We start from the raw sequence: 22,073 nt of genomic DNA, 5'->3' as shown, positions 1-22,073 counted from the left end.
TAGTGTCAGAAAACCAGACCCAAACGTTGTATAAATGATAACTTGGGTGTGTGGGGTTGAATCCTGTCCCCACAAAAGATACATCTAAATCCCAACCCTCGGTGTCTGTGACTGAAATCTTATCTGGAAGTGGGGTCATTGCAAATGTGATCGAGGTAAGATGAAGTTGGATGAGATTATGGAGGGCCCTCCTCCAATGACAGTGTCCTTATTAGAGGGAAACTGAACACACTTCAGAGACACAGTGATGCGGAGAGAATGAAGACGGAGGCAGAGACGGGGTGATGCGTTCACAAGCCAAGGGATGCCAAGGGCTGCTGGTGCCACCGGAAGCTGGGAGAGAGGGTGAGGCAGATCCTCTCTCACAGCCTCTGAAGGAACCACGCCTGGTGACACGTGAGCTCAGACTTCAGCCTCCAGAACTGAGAGACAAGCCCTTTCTGTGGATGCAGCTGCCCGACGTGTGGTCTTGTTACAGCAGCCACAGCAAACGCATACGCCGGGCTCTTCAGAGCTTCCGGTGGGCAGGCACTCCAGGTCTCTGGTTGCACAGAATGGCAGAGGGGCTTGTCACTGATTAATACTTGCAATAGACTTGGTACATGAACACTTTTCCCAAGGGGATCCATGGAGGAGGAATGATAAAGGAGGTCCAGGGTAGAGAGAAGGAGGAACCCTCAACACGCAGTTCTGGGAAAGCGCTGCCAAGGCCTCTCCTAGTGGAGCCTGAGCCTGGGACTCAGGTTCAGACCTCCTCAACATAGGAGGTCCGGTGTTGCTGAGAAAGTCCCCGTGGAACTGAAAAGCTCCTGAGAAACTGTGCTTTCCTAGGGCTAAGTAGGCTCCGGGGGCTCTGGGGTCTGGCGCTTGCAGCTACGGGATCCCAGCCTCTTTACTCCTCTTTGATCTGCAAAAGAGGCACCCAGCCGGGCGAGGGTTAGAGAATGCCAGGTGGCAGGGGAGAGCACAAGGGAGACTCCCCACCCTCCTTTTGCCTGGTGCTCACTGGCTGGAGCTGCTGTGGTTTTTCTGCCTGTCCTGGGACCCCTGCGACGGGAGACTGACTTTAACCCCACTCTACAGATGGGGCAACTGAGACCCAGGCCCCACCATTGCTTGGGAAGGAGTACAAGAATCACCACCCACTCAAGGAACCAGGTTCAGCCTCATGCTGTCGGCCACAGACTAGATGACCTGAAATAGGGCTCCAGTGGCCTGAGAAGTCAGAGAGGACTTGGTGTGCAGTGCTGGCCACTGGCCAGGATGCCAAGGGACAAGCCTTCAATGACCTTGCAGTGTGACTCAGGAGGAGGCGGCTGATGGGGAAATCGCTGGTCTTCCCCTGGCTACAGAAGCAGTCCAGGCCGCAATAAGGAGCCACGGCCTCCAAGCCACTCCACCATGGGGACCCGGAGCTGGGGAGCCCGGAAGAACTCAGCAGGGCCAGGCCTGCGCCGGCAGGAAGGACCAGCTGAGCCATGCTGAGCACCTGCACCCATGACCTCCTCTGGCCCCCAGCCAGGTTCTCACATCACAGAGCGGGTGGTGAGGGGTTTTCAAGGTTCAGAAACGAAGACATTTGCCCCCAGTGGACACATTAAGTGGCAGGCAGATGGGCCTCAGTTTCCTTTATTTGAAATAAGACTAAAAATAGTCCTGCCTCCTGCGGAGGTCGTGCATTCCAGGCTGTGTGCGCCAGCTCCCGGGAGGTTCCATCTTGGGACGCTGTTCTTTTCTTGCTCTCAGTCAGATCTTCTCGGCTCCAAAGTCCAGGTCATCTCCTTTCTTTTCTTTTAAAATTAACTACTTCCTATTCTAAGTCACAGGTCCTCTGAAAGTGAAAGCCACTCAGTCTTGTCCAACTCTTTATGACTCCATGGACTGAATTCTCCAGGCCAGAATACTGGAGTGGGTAGCTGTTCCCTTCTCCAGGGGATCTTCGCAATCTAGGGATTGAACCCAGGTCTCCTGCATTGCAGGCGGATTCTTTACCAGCTGAGCCGCAAGGGAAGCCCAAGAATACTAGAGCGGGTAGCCTAACCCTTCTCCAGTGGATCTTCTGGATCCAGAGTCTCCTGCGTTGTAGGCAGATTCTTTACCAACTGAGCTACGAGGGAAGCCCCGAGGTCCTCTGAGCCACAGCCTTTTCATGGCTAAAGTCCTGCTTAGCTCACGGGGACGTGAGGCATATGTAAAGCATTAGCATGACACCGCAGCCCAGCCCTATTCGCCACAGCAGAAAGCTGAGGACAACCCAGACGCCTGTCAGCTGGTGAAGGGATCAGCAGAAAGCACCGCCATGGGGTGGACTGTGACTCACCAGAAGCAGGCTCGAAGCACTGGTAGCTGGTACAACATTGCAAACAGCGTGGTCAGTGAAAGAAGCCAGACCAAAACTTTGGAATCCTGGAGCTGCAGGATTCCACTCGATCTGAGTGATCCGGGATAGGCAGGTCATAGACACAGGAGGAGGAGGAGCTGTTGCCAAGGGCTGGGGGGGAAGGCCAGGGGTTTCTTTTCGGGGCGACAAAAAGTTTTGGAAATACATAGTGATGGTTGCATAACACGGCACAAACTCAGTGATACTGAATTGACACTAAAATACGGTTGAAAGGGTTCTGCATGCTCTGTCGCAGGCACAAACGGCTGCATGTGACGGGGCCTCGCTCAACGGCCCCGGACCACGTCTCTCTCCCTCCCCTCCCTCCCTCTCCCCCTTCCTCCTCCCCCTTCCCCTCCCCTCCCCTTCCCCTCCCCTCCCCCTTCCCCTCCCCCTTCCCCTTCTCTCCCCCCTCCTCCTTCTCCTCCCCCCCCTCCCCCTCCCCTCCCCCTCCCTGGGAAATAGAGCTTGTGAGGGAAGGCTGGTGATGAGAAAGTCTTCAGAGAGCACTCTGAGGGCTGAGCTGCTCAGAAGCGTCCGGTAGGAGCATCCGGAGCTGAGGAGGAGGCCGGCCCGGCCAGAAGCTCCCCAGGGTCTGTCTCCCAGGCCAGGAAGGTGGCAGGGTTGAGGCTCTTGAACGGTTTGTCCCAAGACCTGGAGGCGCCGGGAGAAAGGCCAGGCAGGGGCTGGGTCCCCAGACGCCCGGGCGGAAGCCAGAACAATGGAATCCCCTGTGTTTGGAGCCCGTCCAGCACGGTTCATATTTTCCATGAGAGCAGGCAGGGAGAGAGGAGAGAGTGCGAGGCTGGGTTTCCCCAGCCCCCGCCCGGACGCTCGGCCAGCCCAGCGCCTGGTCCCCACAGTCCGCTGGCCACAGCAGAGCCTCAGGAGCGCTGTTGTCAAGCTGGCTGCGGCGGAGGTGCCCTGTGGCTCTGGAGGCTGGGAGAGATGCCACAGAGCCAGCCCGCCAGCCAGACCTGGCCAGAACGACAGGTGCACACCTCAGATTTGCCCAGCACCCCCCAGCCAGCCGCCTTGCTCATCCAGAGGGCCTCTGGGAGCCAGGAAATCAGCAGGGGTGCCCTCGGAGTGGCCAGGGATGCTGTGCAAAGCCCAGCACGACCGCATCACGGTCTCTCGCTCGGCGCCTACTTACTCTTACTTCACACACAGTACTCACAAGGCTGGTCTCTGTGGCCCAAGCCCAAGGCAGACCAGAAGCAGCTCCTGCGGGGAGGTAGCCCCGGAGTGACTTGAAGAGACTGGCACTGGGTGAAAAGGACTTGCAGAGGCCCCTCCCCAGGGTAGGCCTCTCATTCCCGCCCTCCCGCCCCGCGGCAGCCTAGGAGGTGCGAAGAGCGATGAGGCCGCAGTGAGGAGTCACGGGTCTGGGCTCGGTCCAGGCTCTGCCCACCCACTTTGAGCCCTTGGGGAAGCCCTGTCGCCTTCAGGGGCTCAGAGTTCAGCAAACCCAGCTTCCCCATCTTGCCGCTGGGAGGCTCAGGCTCCAGGCCACAACCTTGACCCAGGAGAATGCAGGAGCTGTATTCAGGAGGTCTCCTTACTCGAAGGAGAGGGTGACTGTGCACGCACACACGCATTTGTACAAACACCTTTCGTGCCCAGAGTCTCACTGAATTCTTGCAGGAGGCAGATGGCCACCATCTCTGTTTAAAGAGAAGGAAACAGAGACTTCAGAGAATTGGGTGCAGAGACAAGATGGAACCCTCCGTCCTTTTTTATTTCTGGTTTAATTCTCTCCAGTGCAACCCACTGAGAGACGTATCTCTAAAAGGCAGAGGTACTGGTTACCTTAGGGGGGCTTCCCAGGTGGCTCAGTGGGGAAGAATCCGCCTGCCAATGCAAGAGACGTGGGTTCGATCCCTGGGTCAGGAAGATCCCCTGGAGGAGGAAATGGCACCCCACTCCAGTACTCTTGCCTGGAGAATCCCATGGACAGAGGAGCCTGGCGGGCTGCAGTCCGTAGTGTCTCAGAGTCGGACGCGACTGAGCAACTGAGCGTGCACACACATGGGTTACCTACTGCTCAGACAACCAGCACCGTATCTGTTCTCAGCTCCGGGGGCTGGCAGCTTGGGCCTGCTGGGTGGCTGCGTCCCCCAGAGCCCCAGGTGCCCTGGGCTGCGCTCAGCCGGCCTCAGCGGGAGGTGGTGCTGACTCAGCGGTTCCCACGGCTCCAGCTGGCGACCTCGGGCACCCTCACCTGGAGTCTCAGGGAGGCCAGAAGGTGCAAGCCAGAGGCCCAAGGTCTGGTCTGCTCGTGTCCGCTTTTGTGATGCTCCGTTGGCCAAAGCCAGTCGCAGTGCCGAGGGGCTGTCAGGACAGGACGAGCAGGACAGATCCGGGTGTGGGTGCAGGGCCACGGCTAGGACGGCCTTGATTCGGGGCTCTCCAAAATGGGGAAGGACTTTGCCAAGTCCTGCCGCTCTGCGGGATGGTCTTCGGTCGCTGGTCTGTTCCACTCCACCCTGGGAGCCTCTGGGAGCAGCTGGGAGAGGGGGGTCTGGAGGCTGAGGTGCACGCGGGCTCCTCTTGGCAGCCTCCCACACTTCCCTCCGTCTCCAGGAGCAGGGGGGCTCTCTGCCATCCCACCCCCACCTCATGGGCTGGGATCCAGCAGGGAAACAGGGACTGTGCCTCCCGCGGCCCTGAACTTTGGGAACGGCCCAGCAGGGTGGGCGGGCAGAACCGGAGTTCACCGCCCCCATCCCAGGCCCCAACCCCTTCCTGGGGCCGTGGGCCGGCGACCACACTTCCCCGTCAGGAGCCGCCAGCTGCTCCCAGCTTGGTGACTCTCCCAACTCTGAGAGCAGAGACCCTTCCACCGGCAGCTCTCCAAGCCTCGGCCTCTGCGTCTGCAGAAGTCCATAGCTCTCCAGGGGTCCCAGGGGCCTGCTGGAAGGGACTGTTCAGAGCTTGGCCCAGTCTCCTCCCCTCCCTGTAAACTGGGTCCCCCCCCACCCCAGGGACCATCTCAAGTCACTGGTTGGGGGAGGGCTGCCCCACGGCCAGGAGGTCTCTGCCTTGCCTGGTAGACGCAGGCCACTGGCTTCCATGCTGGGGGGGACCTGGGTCCCCAGATCCAAAGCTGGGCCAGACAGAGCTTTTTCCCTCTCACATGGGGAGGCCTGTTTCTCTGCCAGGGCAGGGCCTGGGGACTCAACGGTGAGCCAGGCTCCCCCCACGTCCCCAGGACGGGTGCCTCTCCTGGGGAGCCCTGGAGGCCGCCCGCTCCTCAGGGACATGTGACCCCAGCCTGGGTTCAGGAGAGGAGGGCTCCCCCACCATTCCAGCCACCAAGAGCTCGGACAGGAGGGGTGCTCATCCATGTGCCGGGAGCGTCTCCCACCACTGGGTCTCTGCGGAGGGTGGAGCCATGCCCTTCTCTCATGGGCCCTCCCTGGCTCCTGAGCCTCAGAACCAAAGTCGCCCACACCTGCCTCTCCTGCCTCATCCCTCCCAGAGGGCCTGGTGGGCGGGGTCAGGCAAGGAGCAAGGCCACGGCTTCCACGATGATGACCTATCACAGGATGACCACATGTCGTGGGATGACATGTTCTGGGATAGGTGCTCCGTGTGTGTGTCCAGAATCGACACCATCAAGGCCTCAGAGAGCAGCCCTGGCGGCGCAGGCCCGTACAGGCCAGGCTGACGGCCACCCAGAGACACAGCGGCTCCAGCAGCGCCTGTGCCCGACCTCCGGGGCAGCTGGTGAAGTTTTCCCGACTCAACGAGGACCAGCGCCGGGACACCCAGGGCGCCAGGCATGCCGTCTGGCTACGTGGAGCGGCCGGAGGACACGTCCCTGCTAGTCGGGGCCTGACAAAACGTGGCCCACTGGAGCAGGGATGGCAAAGCACTCGGGCATTCTTGCCTTGAGAACCCAGGAGAACCCCTTCTTACAGATGGGGGAGCTGAGCGCCCCCAGGTCACTGGGCAGGACGGCCGGGACCCTCGGCTGAGGGCCTTCTGCCTGTGGGCTCAGCGGCCCCTTCCTCCCCAGACACCCCAGCTGGTTCTGCGGCGTGGGCGGGGGGCGGGGGAGAGCTGGGGGTCCCATCAGGCCGGCCCGCCTGCTGCCCAGGGCCTCCCCCTGCCCTCTGGGCTCACTCCGCTCGCAGACGCCCCCACCCTCCTGCTCCCTGCCGAGGAGGCAGCTTCACTGGGCACCGGTGGCCTCGGCCGGGGGTGGGCAGCATTCACAGGCTCCTCACCAGCCCTTGGGGCCATTGTGTGCCCTCCCGGCAGCCAGCCTTCCTTCCACCTTCTGAAATGCAAATCCAGCCCCGTTGTTCTGCCAACAGCCCTTCCCCATTCCCACGGCTCCCAGCTCCCAGGGAGAAGGCTGAACTCTTCAGCAAGTGTGCCAGCCGCCCCCCTCCACCCCACCGTCTCAGCCTCTGCGTGGCCCCCGCTGCTCCAGCTGCCCCCTGCCAGTTCTGTCTCTGGGGTTGAGGGGGGTGCGGGCTGATGGTTCCCTCAGCAGGAAGACGCCCTCCCCACCTGCTCAGCCTCAGCCCCTCGCTTCCTCTTCTGGGTGTGTGTTGGGGGGGTACAGCATGTTACTGACCCCCTGGCCACTGCCCCCTCCACGCTGTGCCCCCAGGTCTCTCCTGCCAGGGCCCCCGCCGCCCTGCTGAGGAGTGCTGAGCCGAAGTCCTGCCGACCTGGAACCTGGCACCTGGGCAGGTAGGCATTGGGTGGGGAAGGGGGGTACTCCAGCCGCCCCAGAGCCCAGCCCGGGTGAGAGGCAGACTTCGCCTGCAGATGAAATCCACCTTGATGCCGAGCACAAGGTGTCTTTCCCCCCCCAGCGCCCAGCACGCTGCAAGCGTGCAGGAAATCTTAACTCGCGGGGAATGAACTCGTTTTGTGAGAGCACAAAGGAGGGAGGGGCTGATCCCTGAGAGCTTCTCAGCAGTGCGGGCTTGGCTTGGTGGAGAGGACATTCCTGGCTGGGAAACAGCCCAAATGAGGGGCCGGCTGGAGGCGGGGACGGGCCTCGTGTTTCTGGAAAGGGCGGGGAGTGGTGGGCCGAGTTGGGGCGTAGAGGGGATCCGGGGCGCCACGTGGAACGTGGAATGCACGCGAGTCTGTTGGGAGGGGAAAGGCGTGTGTTTACACTGGGTTTTACACTGAGGACCACAGAGGCAGTGTGGGGAGGAGGATCACAGGGCCTGACGCTGGAGGAACAGGGAGGGGAGGGCGGCCACCCCCCGCGTCCATCCTTCTCTTCCTCCTTAGTAACACTCTCGTTTGTGTTGAGTGCATTGCCACCCAGAATCAAAGACACTATTTCCAGGCTCCCTTGTAGCTGGATGTGCAACTGTTCTGACCAACGGGATGTAAGTGGAGGTGTTCTCAAGTGAGAGGACGCCCCTTTTACCTTCCTGCTGGCTGAAATGCATCTGTTGTGGCTGGAGCTCAAGCAGCCACTGTGGACCACGAAGCCTTGTATTCAGAAGCGGGAGGCAACAATAAAAGAAGTGGAATCCCACAGTATTTGTCCTTTTCTGTCCGGCTTATCCCACTGAGCATCATGTCCAGCTTATCCCACTGAGCATCATGTCCGGCTTATCCCACTGAGCATCATGTCCGGCGTATCCCACTGAGCATCGTGTCCTTAAGGTCCATCCAATATTGTACCAAGTATCAGAATTTCTTTCCTTTAAAAAAAAAATCCTTATTTAGGGACTTGCCTGGTGGTCCAGTGGCTGAGACTGTGCTCTCAATGCAGGGAGGCTGGGTTTGATCCCTGGACAGGGAACAAGATCCCACTTGCTACAATTAAAAGTTTTCATGACTCAACTAAAGATCCCATGTGCCAAAAGTAAGACACAGTGAAGTCAAATAAACAAATGCTAAGAAAATAAAAATATTTATTTATATTTATTTATTGGAGCAGAGAAAGTTTTACTGCAAGGCCATGCAAGCAGACAAGATAGCTCATACCCTGGGAAGCCTCCAGCTCCTCAAAGGACTTTGGCAAAGCATTTTTACTTTATATTTTCCCCAAACTTTAAACTTTCTGTTTTGGGGTATAACCGATTTATATTTATTTATTTGGCTGTGCTGGGTCTTAGTTCCGGCCTGTGACCCCTTAGTTGAAGCACGTGCGATCTAGTTTCCTGACAGGGATCGAACCTGGGCCCGCTGCATTGGGAGCACGGAGTCTTAGCCACTGGGCCACCAGGGAAGGCCCTTCCTTCATTTTAAAGCTGAAACATATTCCACTGAATGGATGAACCCTGTTAAGATTGTCTGTTCACTCGATAGACCTGGCTAGCTTCCACCTTTGGGCTTTTGTGAATAATGTTGTAAACACGGGTGTGCAAATACCTGTTTGAGTCCATGCTGTCAACTCTTTGGGGTGTAGGTGGAGAAGTGGAATTGCTGGATCATGTGGTGAGTCTACGGACCTCCCCTGGGAGAACCCGCCTGCCAATGCAGGAGATATGAAACAGGTTCTGTCCCTGGGACGAGAAGACCCCCTGGAGGAGGGCATGGCAACCCACTCCAGTATTCCTGCCTGGAGAATCCCATGGACAGAGGAGCCTGGCGGGCTAGTCTGTGGGTTTGCAAAGGGTCAGACACGACTGAGCAACTAACTTTTAACTTTACGGCGCGTCTATGGACTGTCCCTGTGAAGAATCCGCCTGCCAATGCAGGAAACTCAGCCAGTGCAGGCTTGATCCCTGGGTCAGGTAGATCCCCTGGAGGAGGGCATGGCAGCCCACTCCAGTATTCCTGCCTGGAGAATCCCATGGACAGAGGAGCCTGGTGCGTTACAGTCCATGGGGTCACAAAGACTCGGACACGACTGAAGCCCCTGAGCATGCGTACATGGAGTCTATATTTGACTTTTTAAGGAATCACCATTCAACTGTCCACGACAGTTGTCATCTTAAATTCTCACCGTCAGGGCACAAGATTCCTGCCTCCCCATCTGCTCACCAACACCTGTGAGTTTTATTTTTGTTTTTATAGTAGCCATGCTAACGGGTGTGAGGCCTGTGTCATTTTGGAGAAGATGTCAAGACATCTGAAGAGAGACGGTGAGGAGGCGGCTGGAGAGCCAGGCGTGGGTGAGGAAGACTCGGCCGGGGGAGACACCTGTGGCCGTCCGCGTGGAAGGAAGAACCGAAGCCGGGGGTGATGTCACCCTGTGTTCACGAAACCAAAGTTTGCGTTGTTTTATATGATTTCAAATATGTGTCGCCAAATTAATGCATCATGAGCAAGTTGGCTTTTTCCAGTGTAATTCACCTCTATAGAAAGTATCGCAACTTTCAGGTTGGTTTTTGTGGGCACCTCAGGAGAAATGGTGGAGCTTCACACGCATCGCTCCCCGAGGCTTCAGTCAGAGTGTGTGTGTTTGCTCTGCCTGTTGCGGCGGTGTGCGGGGGGCACGGCATCATCAGGAGCTGGGCGGTGCCTGGGGTCCGAGGGGCGCCTGGGGGCTCACCAGGCTGCAGAGCAGATGCTGGGGCCTCAGAAGAGCAGCCGCTGGGGTCTGGAGACTGCGGAGGGTGAGGAGGCTGGGGGACATGGCGGGGACGCCTGTGATTCTCTGAGGTGGGGCCTCTGGCAGGGGGCAGGTTAGGGGCAAAGGTAAGTCAGCGCTGGGCTAAGCCAGGTTTGAGGCACTGGAGAGGCGTGTGTGCAATCGCCCACGTCCACACTGAGGGTTCTGGGTGTTGGGGTCAGAGTCCTGGGGACACCCATGTCTGACCGACAAGCGGAGGAAGGGTCGGTACGGGCCAGGGTGCTCGGGGAGGGGCCCCTGGGTCCCCAGCTGCAGAGAGAGGGGCCGTCCCTACGCTGAGCAGGAGACCCTCTGAGACGGACGCCAGTGGACGAGGCTGCTGTGAGCAGGGACAGCAGCCTTCTGCCGTTTCCACGCGCTGCGCCCACAGCCCCCTACCCCCAGGCTGCCAGCTCTCACCCCTGCAAGCCCGGCTGGAAGGGAGGGGCCGGGAGGCCGCCTGGATGCAGCCGGGAGCCCTGGCACACACTGGACCCGCTGCTTTGAATCCGGGCTGTTCTGGGCTTCATTAGCGAATAGCTCAGGGGCTCCCCGTCTCCCTATTCAGAAAGGACACGGCACCATGGAAACGTTCCCCCAGGGCCCCAGGCAGGACCGTCTAATGCGGCTCCAGGCAGGACAGGCAGCACTGGCCAGAGGCCACGAGCTGGCGACCGGTTCCTCACCCCACATTCACACTCTGACCCAACGACAGCTGAAAGAAACCAGGGGTTTGCGTTCCGACATTTCCTCTCTCTGTTCCTCTGTGACTTTGAGGAACCTTGTATTTAAAATCATCCTGGCAGGGGCCCGCAGCCTCCAGCGAGGCTCAGGTGCTCCTTGGCAGACCAGACTGGGGCCACCTCGAAAGTGAAGAGCTGGAAGGCGTCAGGAGAGGGTCCCGTGTGTGTGCATACGTGTGTGTCCACAGGTTCACACCCGCGTGCCGCCTCTCTTCTTGTTGGGGCGGGGCATACTCCATTCTCCTCCCACCACCTCCCCTCGAGGCTGCCTCTCTGCTGCCGGACCCCAGCCTCACGCAAGAGTGGGTGCAGCAGGCTCGTGGCCAGGCTGAGGTCTGACAAGCCCTGCTCTCCTCTGCTGGAGCCTCCTGAAGCCCAGCCCGCTCCTCTGACAGCACCAAGTCTCCCAAATGAACGGCTTGCCCACAGGGCACAGGGTGACTGGCTCGGGCTGGCGCTGGAGCCAACCAGCCAGCCCTGGAAGGGCTTCAGACAAGTTCAAGGGCCCGGCAAGCCACCGCGAGCAAGCCAAGACACAGGTGCACCTCGTGCTGAGATTTTCCCACAAAATGTTGGAAAACAGTTATTTTTCTAGAAGTCAGCTTTTTGAGGGGTCCTTGGCATCTGTGTGATTCCTAAGTAAGTTATTCCTCCTCTGCTCCTAAAACAAAAATTAAAGACTGAGGGGGAGAAACCCCCCTCATTTTCACGTTGTGATGCTCATGCCCTCGCTCACAAGCGAGGAGGAGAAATCCGAAGAGACAGCAGAGGCTGCACGGCAGGAAGCTGACTGCGGGGGCCCCCACCCCCAAGCCTGTGCCGTGCACGGAAGCCCAGGAGCCTTGGTGACTGCACCCCCGAGGGTCGTGCATGAAAAGCCACAGGTCTGCGGGGCAGTCCAGACAAAGACCCGCCAAACAACGTTTATTTACAAAAGCCGATACCGCGCAGAGGGAAACCTGATCCCTTCCAAAGGTTCACGGATAAGTTACGCGTAAGGTCGGGAAACTACACGGCCGTCACTGGGGACAAGTGATGGCGCCCCTCCCATGGAGGCTGCGTGCTGGCGTCACCCTGCGACTCCCTGACGAGTGAGACCTCTGGCCCTGAAGGAGGCTCGCCTGGCTCTATTAGCTGCTGACAGACCCCGGGGAGCTCGGGGAGCCCCCACTCCCCCCACCCCCGAGTCCTGGGGCAGCAGCCGGCTGACCCGGAGAAGCTGTGTACGCCCACCCTCCGGTCCTCAGAACTTCTGAGACCGAACACTGCTTCCCAAACCACAGCAGGGATTGAACTGGCTTAGGTGGGTTCTGGCGGATTTTAAATATTCAGACCTTGAGGGTGAATGTGGCTTTCCCAGAGTGTATTTACTGCTCAAGAATGAAGCAGAGCTCTGCAGCACTGGCCCCAGTCAACCTGAGCTGGTGGCTGTCCCTTTCCTAATGCACTTGGTCCTGCTGCTGGGACCAGCGCTCTGGTCCCTCTACGGGGCGACCTGATGGGGCAACGCCAGGCAGGCAGGCACCGCGGGAGGCGGGCACCGCGGGAGGCGGCCCTCTAGCCCAGGCCCTGCTCCTGTGCCGCTCAGGCCCTAGAACCCCAGCCTGAGCCCTGGGCCCTGCAAGCCCGCGGGCACCTGGCATTCCCCAGGGGACGGAGCCGCACAGTGTCAGAGGGTCACAGCCTTGCGGTCAGCCGTTCACTGAGCTGGCTGCAAGACTCCACTTTTCCTACATCAACATTGCCGGACGCAAGGAGCATAGGCATCTACGCGTTTACAATCCTCAGGGCCATTTTCTTGTAAAACTCGGGTTCGGGGGCTGACTTCGCCCAGCTCTGCTGATGGCTAGCCTGCTGCACACGGCCTGGTCTCCAGGCCCTGGGGCGGTGGTGGTGGTGTCCTGAAGGTGATCTCTGCTGCAGGGCCCAGAGCCTTGGGCTCCTAAGTAGGACTGAAGCTGAAACACCCGGTTTTGAGTGGGTTCTGGGGAGCAGGACCCCTGGGGACGAGCAGGCCCACGGGCACTGCCCCCACCACCTCTGGGTGCCTCCTACGGGCCTCAGCTGAGCCAGCACCAAGAGGAGCAGCGGACCCAGTGGACGAAACAGGGCAGAGGTCAGCCGGAATCCAGCCGCGTGAGCCATCAGTCCAATGGGGAAACAGACGGAAAACAGTGGATTTGGCGGCTCAGGGCCAAATAAAGAAAAAAATAACTCAAGCCCGGTCCCCAGCCGGCGTTTTCTCAAGCTACGGTATGAATAATACCTAAGCGGTAAAGGGGGCCGGGGTCCCCCGAGTGACCCGGGGTGGACGGGGCTGGGTTGGGAGGTTGCCGCACGCATGAGCCAGAACCACACAGGCTCCTTGGGCCACACACCTCGTCGGTGCTGGAGCCAGAAGCTTCTGACCACCAAGAGGAGGGCCAAGAGATTCCTGAGAGGAGGACACGTCTGAGCCGGAGCCCCTGAGGTTCAACACCAGGAGCTGTAGGTGGGGGGGCTGGGGGTCGGCGGGGACGAGACCCAGGGTGTGGGCAGGCCCCTGGGCTCAGCTGAGAGCCGGCTTTGTGCCGTCAGCCCTCCCTGAGCTGCACGGCCCGCCCCGGGAGAGGCTGGGCAGCAGCCCTGGGTGTTGGGGGCCTGGACGCCCTTAGGCTCCCCCCGTCAGCCAGGGCTGATCTCCCAGACAGGAAGCAGACCCGAGCTCCTAAAAGGCCCTCATGTCCACTCCCGCCCCAGGCTGCGGCCCCTCAGAGCTGGGGTCTGCATGCGGTGGGCGCGCGGGGCAGCCCCACGGAGTCTGTAGCACCTGCCGCTGGGCTTGGGGGACAGCAACCCCCCTGCACCAGCTGTGTGCTGTAGAAGCGGCCTTGATGCTGCTTCTGTGACTGTAATTTGGTATTTTTTTAAGGCTTATTCCACTCAGTGACCAACCTACCCCCAACCCCTGACTGGGATCAGTGCCCCAAGGGAAAGTGGCAGAAGAGCCTGTGTGTGGGGGGGTGAGGCACATGGGCCATCTGGGGGCCCTGATGTTGCCGACGTCTCCGGAACTGCGTTCTGTCTCAGGAATGGAGAGACTTCCCTGACTGTAGGCCTGTCTCCTGCTCACTCGCTCTTCCAAAAGGCACAGCAGGTGCGTCCAGCTTGACCCGCTGGCAGAGCCGTCCGGAGGGTGATGGAGCGCTGTCGACGGTGCTGTCCATGTCTCGGCCACAGGGGCCCGAAGGGGCCATGCAGACCGTCTCTGTGGGCTCCCTGCAGCCCTCTAGTACGGGGAGAAAGTCTGTGGGCTCTGAAGACCACCGCGGGAGGGGCAGCCAGGGGTCAGAACAGGGCGACCCCTTCCCAAAGGTAAAGGAAAGGCCTTGGGTCCCTTCAACAAACAAGCAAAGGGGCAAACAGAGAGAAGAGGCAGGGAAGGCCGAGGTGTCCAGCAGGTAGCGTTCTTTTCCTAACAAGATACATTACTCTCCAATCTTTAGCCTGTCCTCTGAGCCCGGCGTCCCTGACGGGCGTCACGGCATGCAGGCCAGCCCGGGGCCTAGGGCAGGCAGGCGCTCTTCCTCGTGGGCAGAGACGGTGCTAGGACGATCTCGTCGGAGTCGTCGGAGTTCACATCCTCCGCGGGTGTGGGTGCCATGGGCTGCAGTCCCGAGACGGGGGGCTCCGCTGAAACACAGACGGGGGGTGTCAGGGCCACGCTCGGGGCCCCGGGGTGGACGACCGGCCCGCTCCCCACTGCACAGCCACCCCCCGAGACAGGGGACTCCACTGAAACAGAGACAGGGGGCATCACGACCACGCTCGGGGCCCCTGGGTAGACGACCGGCCCGCTGCCCGCTGCACAGCCCCGCCCCCACGCTCAGCACCAGCAGGTTGGCAAGGCACCCACGAAAGGGAGGGGACACGGGGCTGTGGCGGGAATTCTCCACGAGTCGCCCTTCTGGCAGAGTCCAGGGGTCTGGTGGCCGGTGGCCCCAGCGTCCGCAGGAGGACATGAGCCCTGAGGAGGAGGGGGTGGGACTGGACGGGAGATCTGGGGACCACTGTGACTATCCACTCCTTTTCCCACACACGACTACGCTCTCCATCCCCCAGCTGAGGCGAGGCTGGGGCACTGCCTGCGGGCCACCCTGCAGACCACCTCCAGCCTCCATGGCCCCTGGATAGGGAGCGAGGGAGGGGCCGGGGCGCCTTGCTCTCACTGCTCCGCAGAGTGGAATAAAAGAGGCGCCGATCCCCGATCTGAGATAAAAGAAGGGAGGAAATTACGGCCCAGCCGCTCTGCACATGCTGTGACGGGCCAGCTTTTTCTCTGTAACTTCCAAGAAAATGATTAAAGTGGAAGCTTCTGAAATTAAAAACATCAGTTTTCGAGGTTATCTTCAGTTATTTTCCTTTAAAAATACTCTCACAATCAGATCAGAGAGGCACTCACTGTCCAGTTTTCATGGAGACTGCTTCCTCGTGTGAATAGGAGGCCTGACAGAGACCTGCGAAGGTGCCCATCAGGCAGGAGGGACAGCGGCCGCTTCAAAATGACACACGTTTAAGGAGAGGAGAAAAAGGCGGCACAAACAGACACTTCAGCCCTGATCGAAGCCTCTAAAGGTCACCCAGCGTGGGGTCTGCTGACATCAGAGTGAAACTGGGTTCTGGAGGAAAACGTGCCGGCGTGGGGAGCTTGATGAGTGAGGTCTGGGAGGGAATGTCCAAGGTGGCTGTCCCGGCTCTAACAGAGCCGGGGGGTACTGAGCCGGACAGAGGGCGACGTCAAACGTGGGGCTTCCAGGTCAGTGAGGACGGCTTTCTTGCCTCTCCCTGCCATCCTTCGGAACTCTGCCTTCAAATGGGTATATCGTGCCTTCTCTCCTTTGCCTTTAGCTTCTGTTCTTCTCTCAGCTATTCGTAAGGCCTCCTCAGACAACCATTTTGCCTTTCTGCATTTCTTTTTCACGGGGATGGTCTTGATCACTGCCTCCTGTACAATGTCACGAACTTCGAACCTCTGTCTATAGTTTTTCAGGCACTCTGTCTATCAGATGTAATCCCTTGAATCTATTTGTCACTTAGGGATTTGATTTAGGTCATACCTGAATGGTCTGGTGGTTTTCCCTACTTTCTTCAATTTAAGTCTGAATTTGGCAATAAGGAGTTCATGATCTGAGTCACAGTCAGCTCCCGGTCTTGTTTTTGCTGACTGTGTAGAGCTTCTCCATCTTTGGCTGCAAAGAATATAATCAGTCTGATTTCGGTGTTGCCCATCTGGTGATGTCCATGTGTAGAGTCTTCTCTTGTGTTGTTGGAAGAGGGTGTTTGCTATGACCAGTGCGTTCTCTTGGCAAAACTCTATTAGTCTTTGCCCTGCTTCATTCTGTACTCCAAGGCCAAATTTGCCTGTTACTCCAGTACCTCTTGACTTCCTACTTTTGCATTCCAGTCCCCTATAATGAAAAGGACATCTTTTTTGGGTGTTAGCTCTAGAAGGCTGTAGATTCTCCAAGCCAGGCTTCAACAGTACGTGAACGGTGAACTTCCAGATGTTCAAGCTGGATTTAGAAAAGGCAGAGGAACCAGAGATCAAATTCCCAACATCTGTTGGATCATCAAAAAAGCAAGAGAGTTCCAGGAAACATCTACTTCTGCTTCATTGACTACATCAAAGCCTTTGACTGTGTGGATCACAACAAACTGTGGAAAATTCTTCAAGAGATGGGAATACCAGACCACCTGACCTGCCTCCTGAGGAATCTGTATGCAGGTCAAGAAGCAACAGTTAGAACTAGACATGGAACAACAGACTGGTTCTAAATCGGGAAAGGAGTGCGTCAAGGCTGTATATTGTCACCCTGCTTATTTAACTTATATTCAGAGGACATCATGTGAAATGCCAGGCTGGATAAAGCACAAGCTAGAATCAAGACTGCTGGGAGAAATATCAATAACCTCAGATATGCAGATGACATCACCCTTAAGACAGAAAGCGAAGAAGAGCTAAAGAGCCTCTTGATGAAAGTGAAAGAGGAGAGTGAAAAAGCTGGCTTAAAACTCAACATTCAGAAAACTAAGATCATGGCATCTGGTCCCATCACTTCATGGCAAATAGATGGGGAAACAATAGAAACAGTGAGAGACTTAATTGTTTTGGGCTCCAAAATCACTGCAGATGGTGACTGCAGCCATGAAATTAAAAGATGCTTGTTTCTTGAAAGAAAAGCTATGACCGACCTACACAGCATATTAAAAAGCAGAGACATTACTTGGCCAACAAAGGTCCATCTAGTCAAAGCTATGGTTTTCCAGTAGTCACGTATGGATGTGAGAGTTGGACCATAAAGAAAGCTGAGTGCTGAAGAATTGATGCTTTTGAACTGTGGTGTTGGAGAAGACCCTTGAGAGTCCCTTGGACTGCAAGGAGATCCAACCAGTCCATCCTAAAGGAGATCAGTCCTGGGTGTTCATTGGAAGGATTAATGCTGAAGCTGAAACTCCAATCCTTTGGCCACCTGATTTGAAGAACTGACTCACTGGAAAAGACTGATGCTGGGAAAGATTGAGGGCGGGAGGAGAAGGGGAGGACAGAGGATGAGATGGCTGGATGGCATCACCAACCTGATGGACCTGAGTTTGAGTAAATTCCGGAGTTGGTGATGGACAGGGAGGCCTGGCGTGCTGCAGTCCATGGGGTCGCAAAGAGTTGGACACGACTGAGCGACTGAACTGAACTGAACTGACTTCCAGGTCAGATGAGCCTGGAGGGCAGGGGCCTTGGCCACGGGATCCCACACTCACCGGAGCAGGGTGGCGGCCTCGGCGCCCCGTCCTCTGGAGCCGGCCCCTTGGCGGTCTCCCTGCCGCTGCCCTCGCTGTCTCCCTGCCCTGCGGTGGCACGCAGACAGAGGCTGTCATCTGCACAGACTCGTGGTCACACCACACGTCTTCCCACCCGTCTTGGTCAGAAATGCCGCTCCTTTTGTAGCTTTTCCTTGATGGGAAGCGCCCTTCCCTCCCCGCGACCCCCTTTCCGCGAGTCCATCTTCACGACCTCAGGGCTCAGCCCTGAAAGCCCATCTCGGGAGGTTCCCGCCTGCAGGCCTTGCTCCCGAGCCAGGCTGAGGACCGTGCTTTTGGTCTGGTGACCGCTCTGACCCCAAACACTGCCTCTGCCCATCTCTGGCCTCACGGTCCAAGCAAGTACAGATGGAGCCTTCCCAGTTACAGGAGGGAAGGGCTTGGAGGACAGTCGGGATCAGCTTTCGGGCCAAAATCGACGGGCAAGTGGTCTCGCCCCGTGCTCTGTCTCACACAGGAGGGCCCGGCCGCGAGGGCCTGAGTGCAGAGCGGGGCAGAGCGGGGGCAGGCCTCTCCTCGGGCGGCCACCCCACCGCTCCAGGGGTTTCTGCGCTGACGGCTGGCAGGTCTTAAGCAGGCAGAAAAGGAAATACAGTTTTGCTTAAAAGCAACAAACAGGAAAAACACTGGCCCAAAGGAGGGAAACCACCTCACTGTGGTTAGAGCTGAGAATAAAAATCAAAGCCACAAAGCTCGGACCGTGCGGCTGGTGGTCACCGACCCTGGACCCAGCTCCGGGCCCAGCCCCCTGACGCGACTACACGGGCTGGCTCCCGGGAGGCTGGCAGCTCTTTCAGTGTCCACCTCAGAAGGCCAGCCACCCCCGTGTGAAACCCAAACGAAATGCACTTACCGGGACCGGCCGCAGGGCAGGGTGGAGAGCAGGGGGCCCTGGGGGGTGGCTGGGCCGGCCTGTCGGGAACCGCAGCAGTACTGGCCCCGGGACCGGGGTCGCTGGGGAGAGAGACACCTGCCGGCTCAGACCTCACGCAGGCCAGCCCCAGGCCGGCAGCTGGGGCCCCAGGCGCGGCCAGCACGGCCAGCCGGCACCCGACAGGCCCAGGTCCTGAGATGGGGGCTGTGAGGGACCTCAGACGTGCCCCCCACCTCCCGGCCTGGGCCCCGACCCGAGCTCCGCCCCTGGCCCGCAGTCAACGCCACTTGGCCGAGTCGAGGGCTGTGGGGCTCTGTCCAGAGGGAAGGGAGCTGTGGACAAGAGTGAGGGTGGATGAGGGGAGCTCTGACGACACCCCCGTCTTCCTGAACACGGCTCAGGCCACGATCTCCTCCAGGAAGAAACAGGGTCTCAGGACAGGCCACAGCCAGTCTGCAAACCAGTGGCTCCCAGAGCCGCATGGACTCTAACGCTTCCAGCGAGAGGAAACAGTTCCACGAAGGGCTCCTCTGAGGACGGGAGCCTGGGGCCCCCAGCAGCGAGAGGCGGGTGGAACACGCTCCGGTCCCTCACCCTGTGCCTCCCTGGATGGCAGCCTGCTCCCACCCGGTGGTGTCTGGACACAGGGGCCTGCAGGTGGACCGACCTGTGCCTGGCCCGTGCCAGGTGTGCCCGGAAGGCAGACTGGATGATGGTGACGGCCTCCTCTTGCCACGGGTCTCCCTCGGCCTGGGCAGCAGGGCTCGGGATGCGGGGCTCGGGCGAGTCCTGGGGCGCAGGGAGCGGGGGAGGGAACCGTCTGAGACTCCTGCCCCCTCCCGCACGGTAAGGCCCGTCACCCTCGACCCTCAGCGCAATCTGATTCAGGTGGTTCCTCTCGTTACTTAGGTTAATTCTTAAGACTCTAGAGATCCTTAAAATTTATGTCTTGTGGTTCACAGGGTTGGGGGTGCTCCTATCCCACTTTAGGCCTGTCTTGACCCTGCAGTGGAGACGGTACTCCATGTCCCAGCGCCTCCACGCCACTCAGCTCCTGAGCTCAACCCTGCCAGGTGCCCAGGGGCAGGGGCCAGGGGCACACCCAGGGCAGGGCAGGATGCCAGGGCCTGGAGACGCCTGCACTTGCCCTGTTTTGATTTTTGGATGTGGACCAATCTTAAAGTCTTTATTGAATCCCTTACAATATTGCTTCTGTTTTCCGTGTTTTGGCCATAGGCATGGGGGATCTTATCCCCCCGACCAGGGACTAAACCCACACCCCCGGCTTTGGAAGGTGGTGTCTTAACCACAGGACCGCCAGGGAGGTCCCAGAGCTTGTCGGTGGATGGAGTGTGAGAAGAGATGGAGAGAGAGAGAGAGGGCTCGGGTCCGAGGGCAGCCCCGATGGTACCTGGGTGGGAGGGCTCGGCATCCTGGGGGGTTCTGAGACACAAGCTGCCCTGGACAACAGCCTCGCCCGAGCTAGATGCCCCCGGAAAGCTGCCTGCAGCACGGTAGCCGCCTGGCAAGAGAGACAGACAGACAGAGGTCAGTTTCCCTGGAAGAGGCGAGGCTCCCGCAGCAGGGGTCCTGTCAGCAGAGAAGGCACCCCGCTTCTTCCTGCCCTTGAGGCTCCTGCTCCTCACTCGCCCCGGACCTCTCCCAGCCAGAAACATGCCTGGCCTCCACAGAGAACCGGCCCAGACGCTGGACCCCACGGTAAAGCAAATCCTGGAATACAAACGAATCGTCGGGTAGAGGCTCTCCCGTCTCACCACTAGTGTGAGTCCGTTACCAGGTGCGTTTGCTACCGAGGTAGTTACTCCATTTCCCACACTTCATTCTGTGTGTGTCTTTGTGGTCGAGCAGGGTAGAGCGTGACCTCACACTATCGCAGAGGAGTGATTTATCCTTTAACCTTGCTCTTGAGCGCTTTTCTCTAGAAACTTGCGTGAACGCTTTGTAAGCTCTGGGATCAATAGGCCGGGTTTTAGGAGCGGTGCTGTCATTTCCATGATCCCGCTTCTAGCCCCGGTCAGCAACAGCAGAGCCCGAGGACGGGCCTGCAGCCCTTGTGAGGCTCGGGAGAGCGGCAGCCTAGGTGCCCGCGTCCTGGGCACACCCTGGCTCTCCCCTTCCCAGTGGGCTCCGCTCGTGACAACTCTGCCCGGGTGCCCTTCCTCTCCTCCCGGTCCGGCGAGGCCTCTCCTCCTCAAGGCCCCGTGCAGGGACGCCCCGGCCGGGCAGGCGGGACCGGTGGCCCCACGGCGCCGGGGGCGTGCCCTGAACCCACCTTCCAGCCTGGACTGGCCTGCCTTACGGTCCGTGCTCCGAGGGCCCTCAGCTCGCGGATGCAGAACTGAGGTCCGCACGAGTGTGCTGAGGGGATGCTGTGAGTGAGACGGAAGTGTGAAATCATCCACGCACCAACTGCACACTAGCAGCACTCAAGTGTTTCGACTCGGTGTTGGGGTCTAGCCTGATTTCGTGAAGACAGGGACCCCCTCCCCCACAGGCAGTGGAACCAAAGTGCAAACATGTGTTTTGGAAATTGGTGAAATAAAACTTGCTTACTTCATCCAGAAGAGCCCTTTCTTTCTGAAAGAGAGAGAAAAGTGGCGAGTTAACACGAGGGTGAGCTTTTTGCAGTGCTGTGTCTGTTTCTCGAGCCCACCCTCCCCCCACCCACACCACGGTGCCGGCCTCCCTGACTCCCTGGGAGCAGCAGGTGGAGCTGGGGGAGCCGGACACGCCTGCAGCAGCGAGGGCGAAGCGGGCGGCCACGGTCAGGACGGCAAATCACTGCGGAAAACGCGGCCTGGTGGGGGTGTCTGCCGTGAAGTGACTCGTGGGGATGTGCTGTGACGGGGCTGTCTGAGGCTCTGGACGAGGGAGGCCCCCAGCTGGAGCCGTCCGAGCACAGGGTGCCCTCTGTGGAGGACACGCTCACCCTAACCCTAACCCGTGCAGGCTCTGGGTCCCTGGCTCCCGAGCCTGAACACGCATCAGAATCTCGGGGGCAAGCGTCTCGAGTGTGGCCACAGTCCTGCGGTTTGCAGCATGTCCTTATTCAGAGAAGATACACACGGAGGCCTCATAACATCTAAAACTTACTTGCAAACAATTCCAGAAAAAAACAGCACGTGTGGAAAATAATCATGACTAAATGTTAACTCTTGTTGAATCGAGGTGGTGGGCAAGAATCAGAACCTCACTGAATGCACTGAATCCTTTCAACTTGCTGTGTTTTGCACACTTCTGTAATAAGTCGGGAAGAAATTACAATAACAAACCTCCACTGCCTACTTTCTGGAGCTAAGATTTTACAACGTTCAGGTAAGCAGAGAACTCTGGTTGTGCTTGTCCGGCTGGGGGAACGAGGACTGAGCTGCGTTTCATAAACCGGAGGGCTCCCGTAGGGCCCTCCACCATCAGAGAGCCCCTGCCCTCTCTGCAGGCCACGCGGGGGTCCCCCCAGGGCTCGGGTCCGCAGTCCTCGCTGCCCCAGCTCACAGGCACCAGTGCGGGCCCACGGCCCCCTGGCCCGGCCCGCCTCCTCCCCCCAACCCCCAACAGCCTCTCCCTGCCCCTAACAAAACGCGGTCCCAGGAGCCCTGCGGAAGGGCAGGAACACACTTGGGGGAGAGGATGTGCCCGGAGCCAGCGTTCCAGGGA

At 58.9% G+C, this 22,073-nt stretch overlaps 1 protein-coding gene across 10 annotated transcripts in view; it reads right to left on the bottom strand.

Annotated features, from left to right (window-relative positions):
• Positions 1-11,554: 11,554 nt before the first annotated feature.
• IQCE (IQ motif containing E) overlaps positions 11,555-22,073 on the bottom strand; it is a 40,335-nt gene continuing 29,816 nt past the window's right edge. For 7 of the 10 annotated variants that reach the window (XM_070362863.1, XM_070362861.1, XM_070362859.1 and 4 more), the window contains 6 exons: positions 20,973-20,996; positions 19,810-19,920; positions 19,066-19,187; positions 18,378-18,478; positions 17,465-17,551; positions 11,555-14,341 (listed from right to left, as the gene is read on the bottom strand). In XM_070362863.1, coding sequence (XP_070218964.1) covers positions 14,214-14,341; positions 17,465-17,551; positions 18,378-18,478; positions 19,066-19,187; positions 19,810-19,920; positions 20,973-20,996 — 573 coding nt within the window. In that variant the 3' untranslated portion in view covers positions 11,555-14,213. Of the gene's footprint in view, positions 14,342-15,110; positions 16,222-17,464; positions 17,552-18,377; positions 18,479-19,065; positions 19,188-19,809; positions 19,921-20,972; positions 20,997-22,073 lie in introns of all 10 variants that reach the window. The other 3 variants (XR_011462668.1, XM_070362858.1, XM_070362860.1) reach the window with 3 other exon arrangements.

This window comes from Bos mutus, chromosome 25 (assembly GCF_027580195.1).
Source record: "Bos mutus isolate GX-2022 chromosome 25, NWIPB_WYAK_1.1, whole genome shotgun sequence".
Classification (NCBI taxonomy): domain Eukaryota; kingdom Metazoa; phylum Chordata; class Mammalia; order Artiodactyla; family Bovidae; genus Bos; species Bos mutus.
This window is presented reverse-complemented; position numbering and strand designations above follow the sequence as displayed.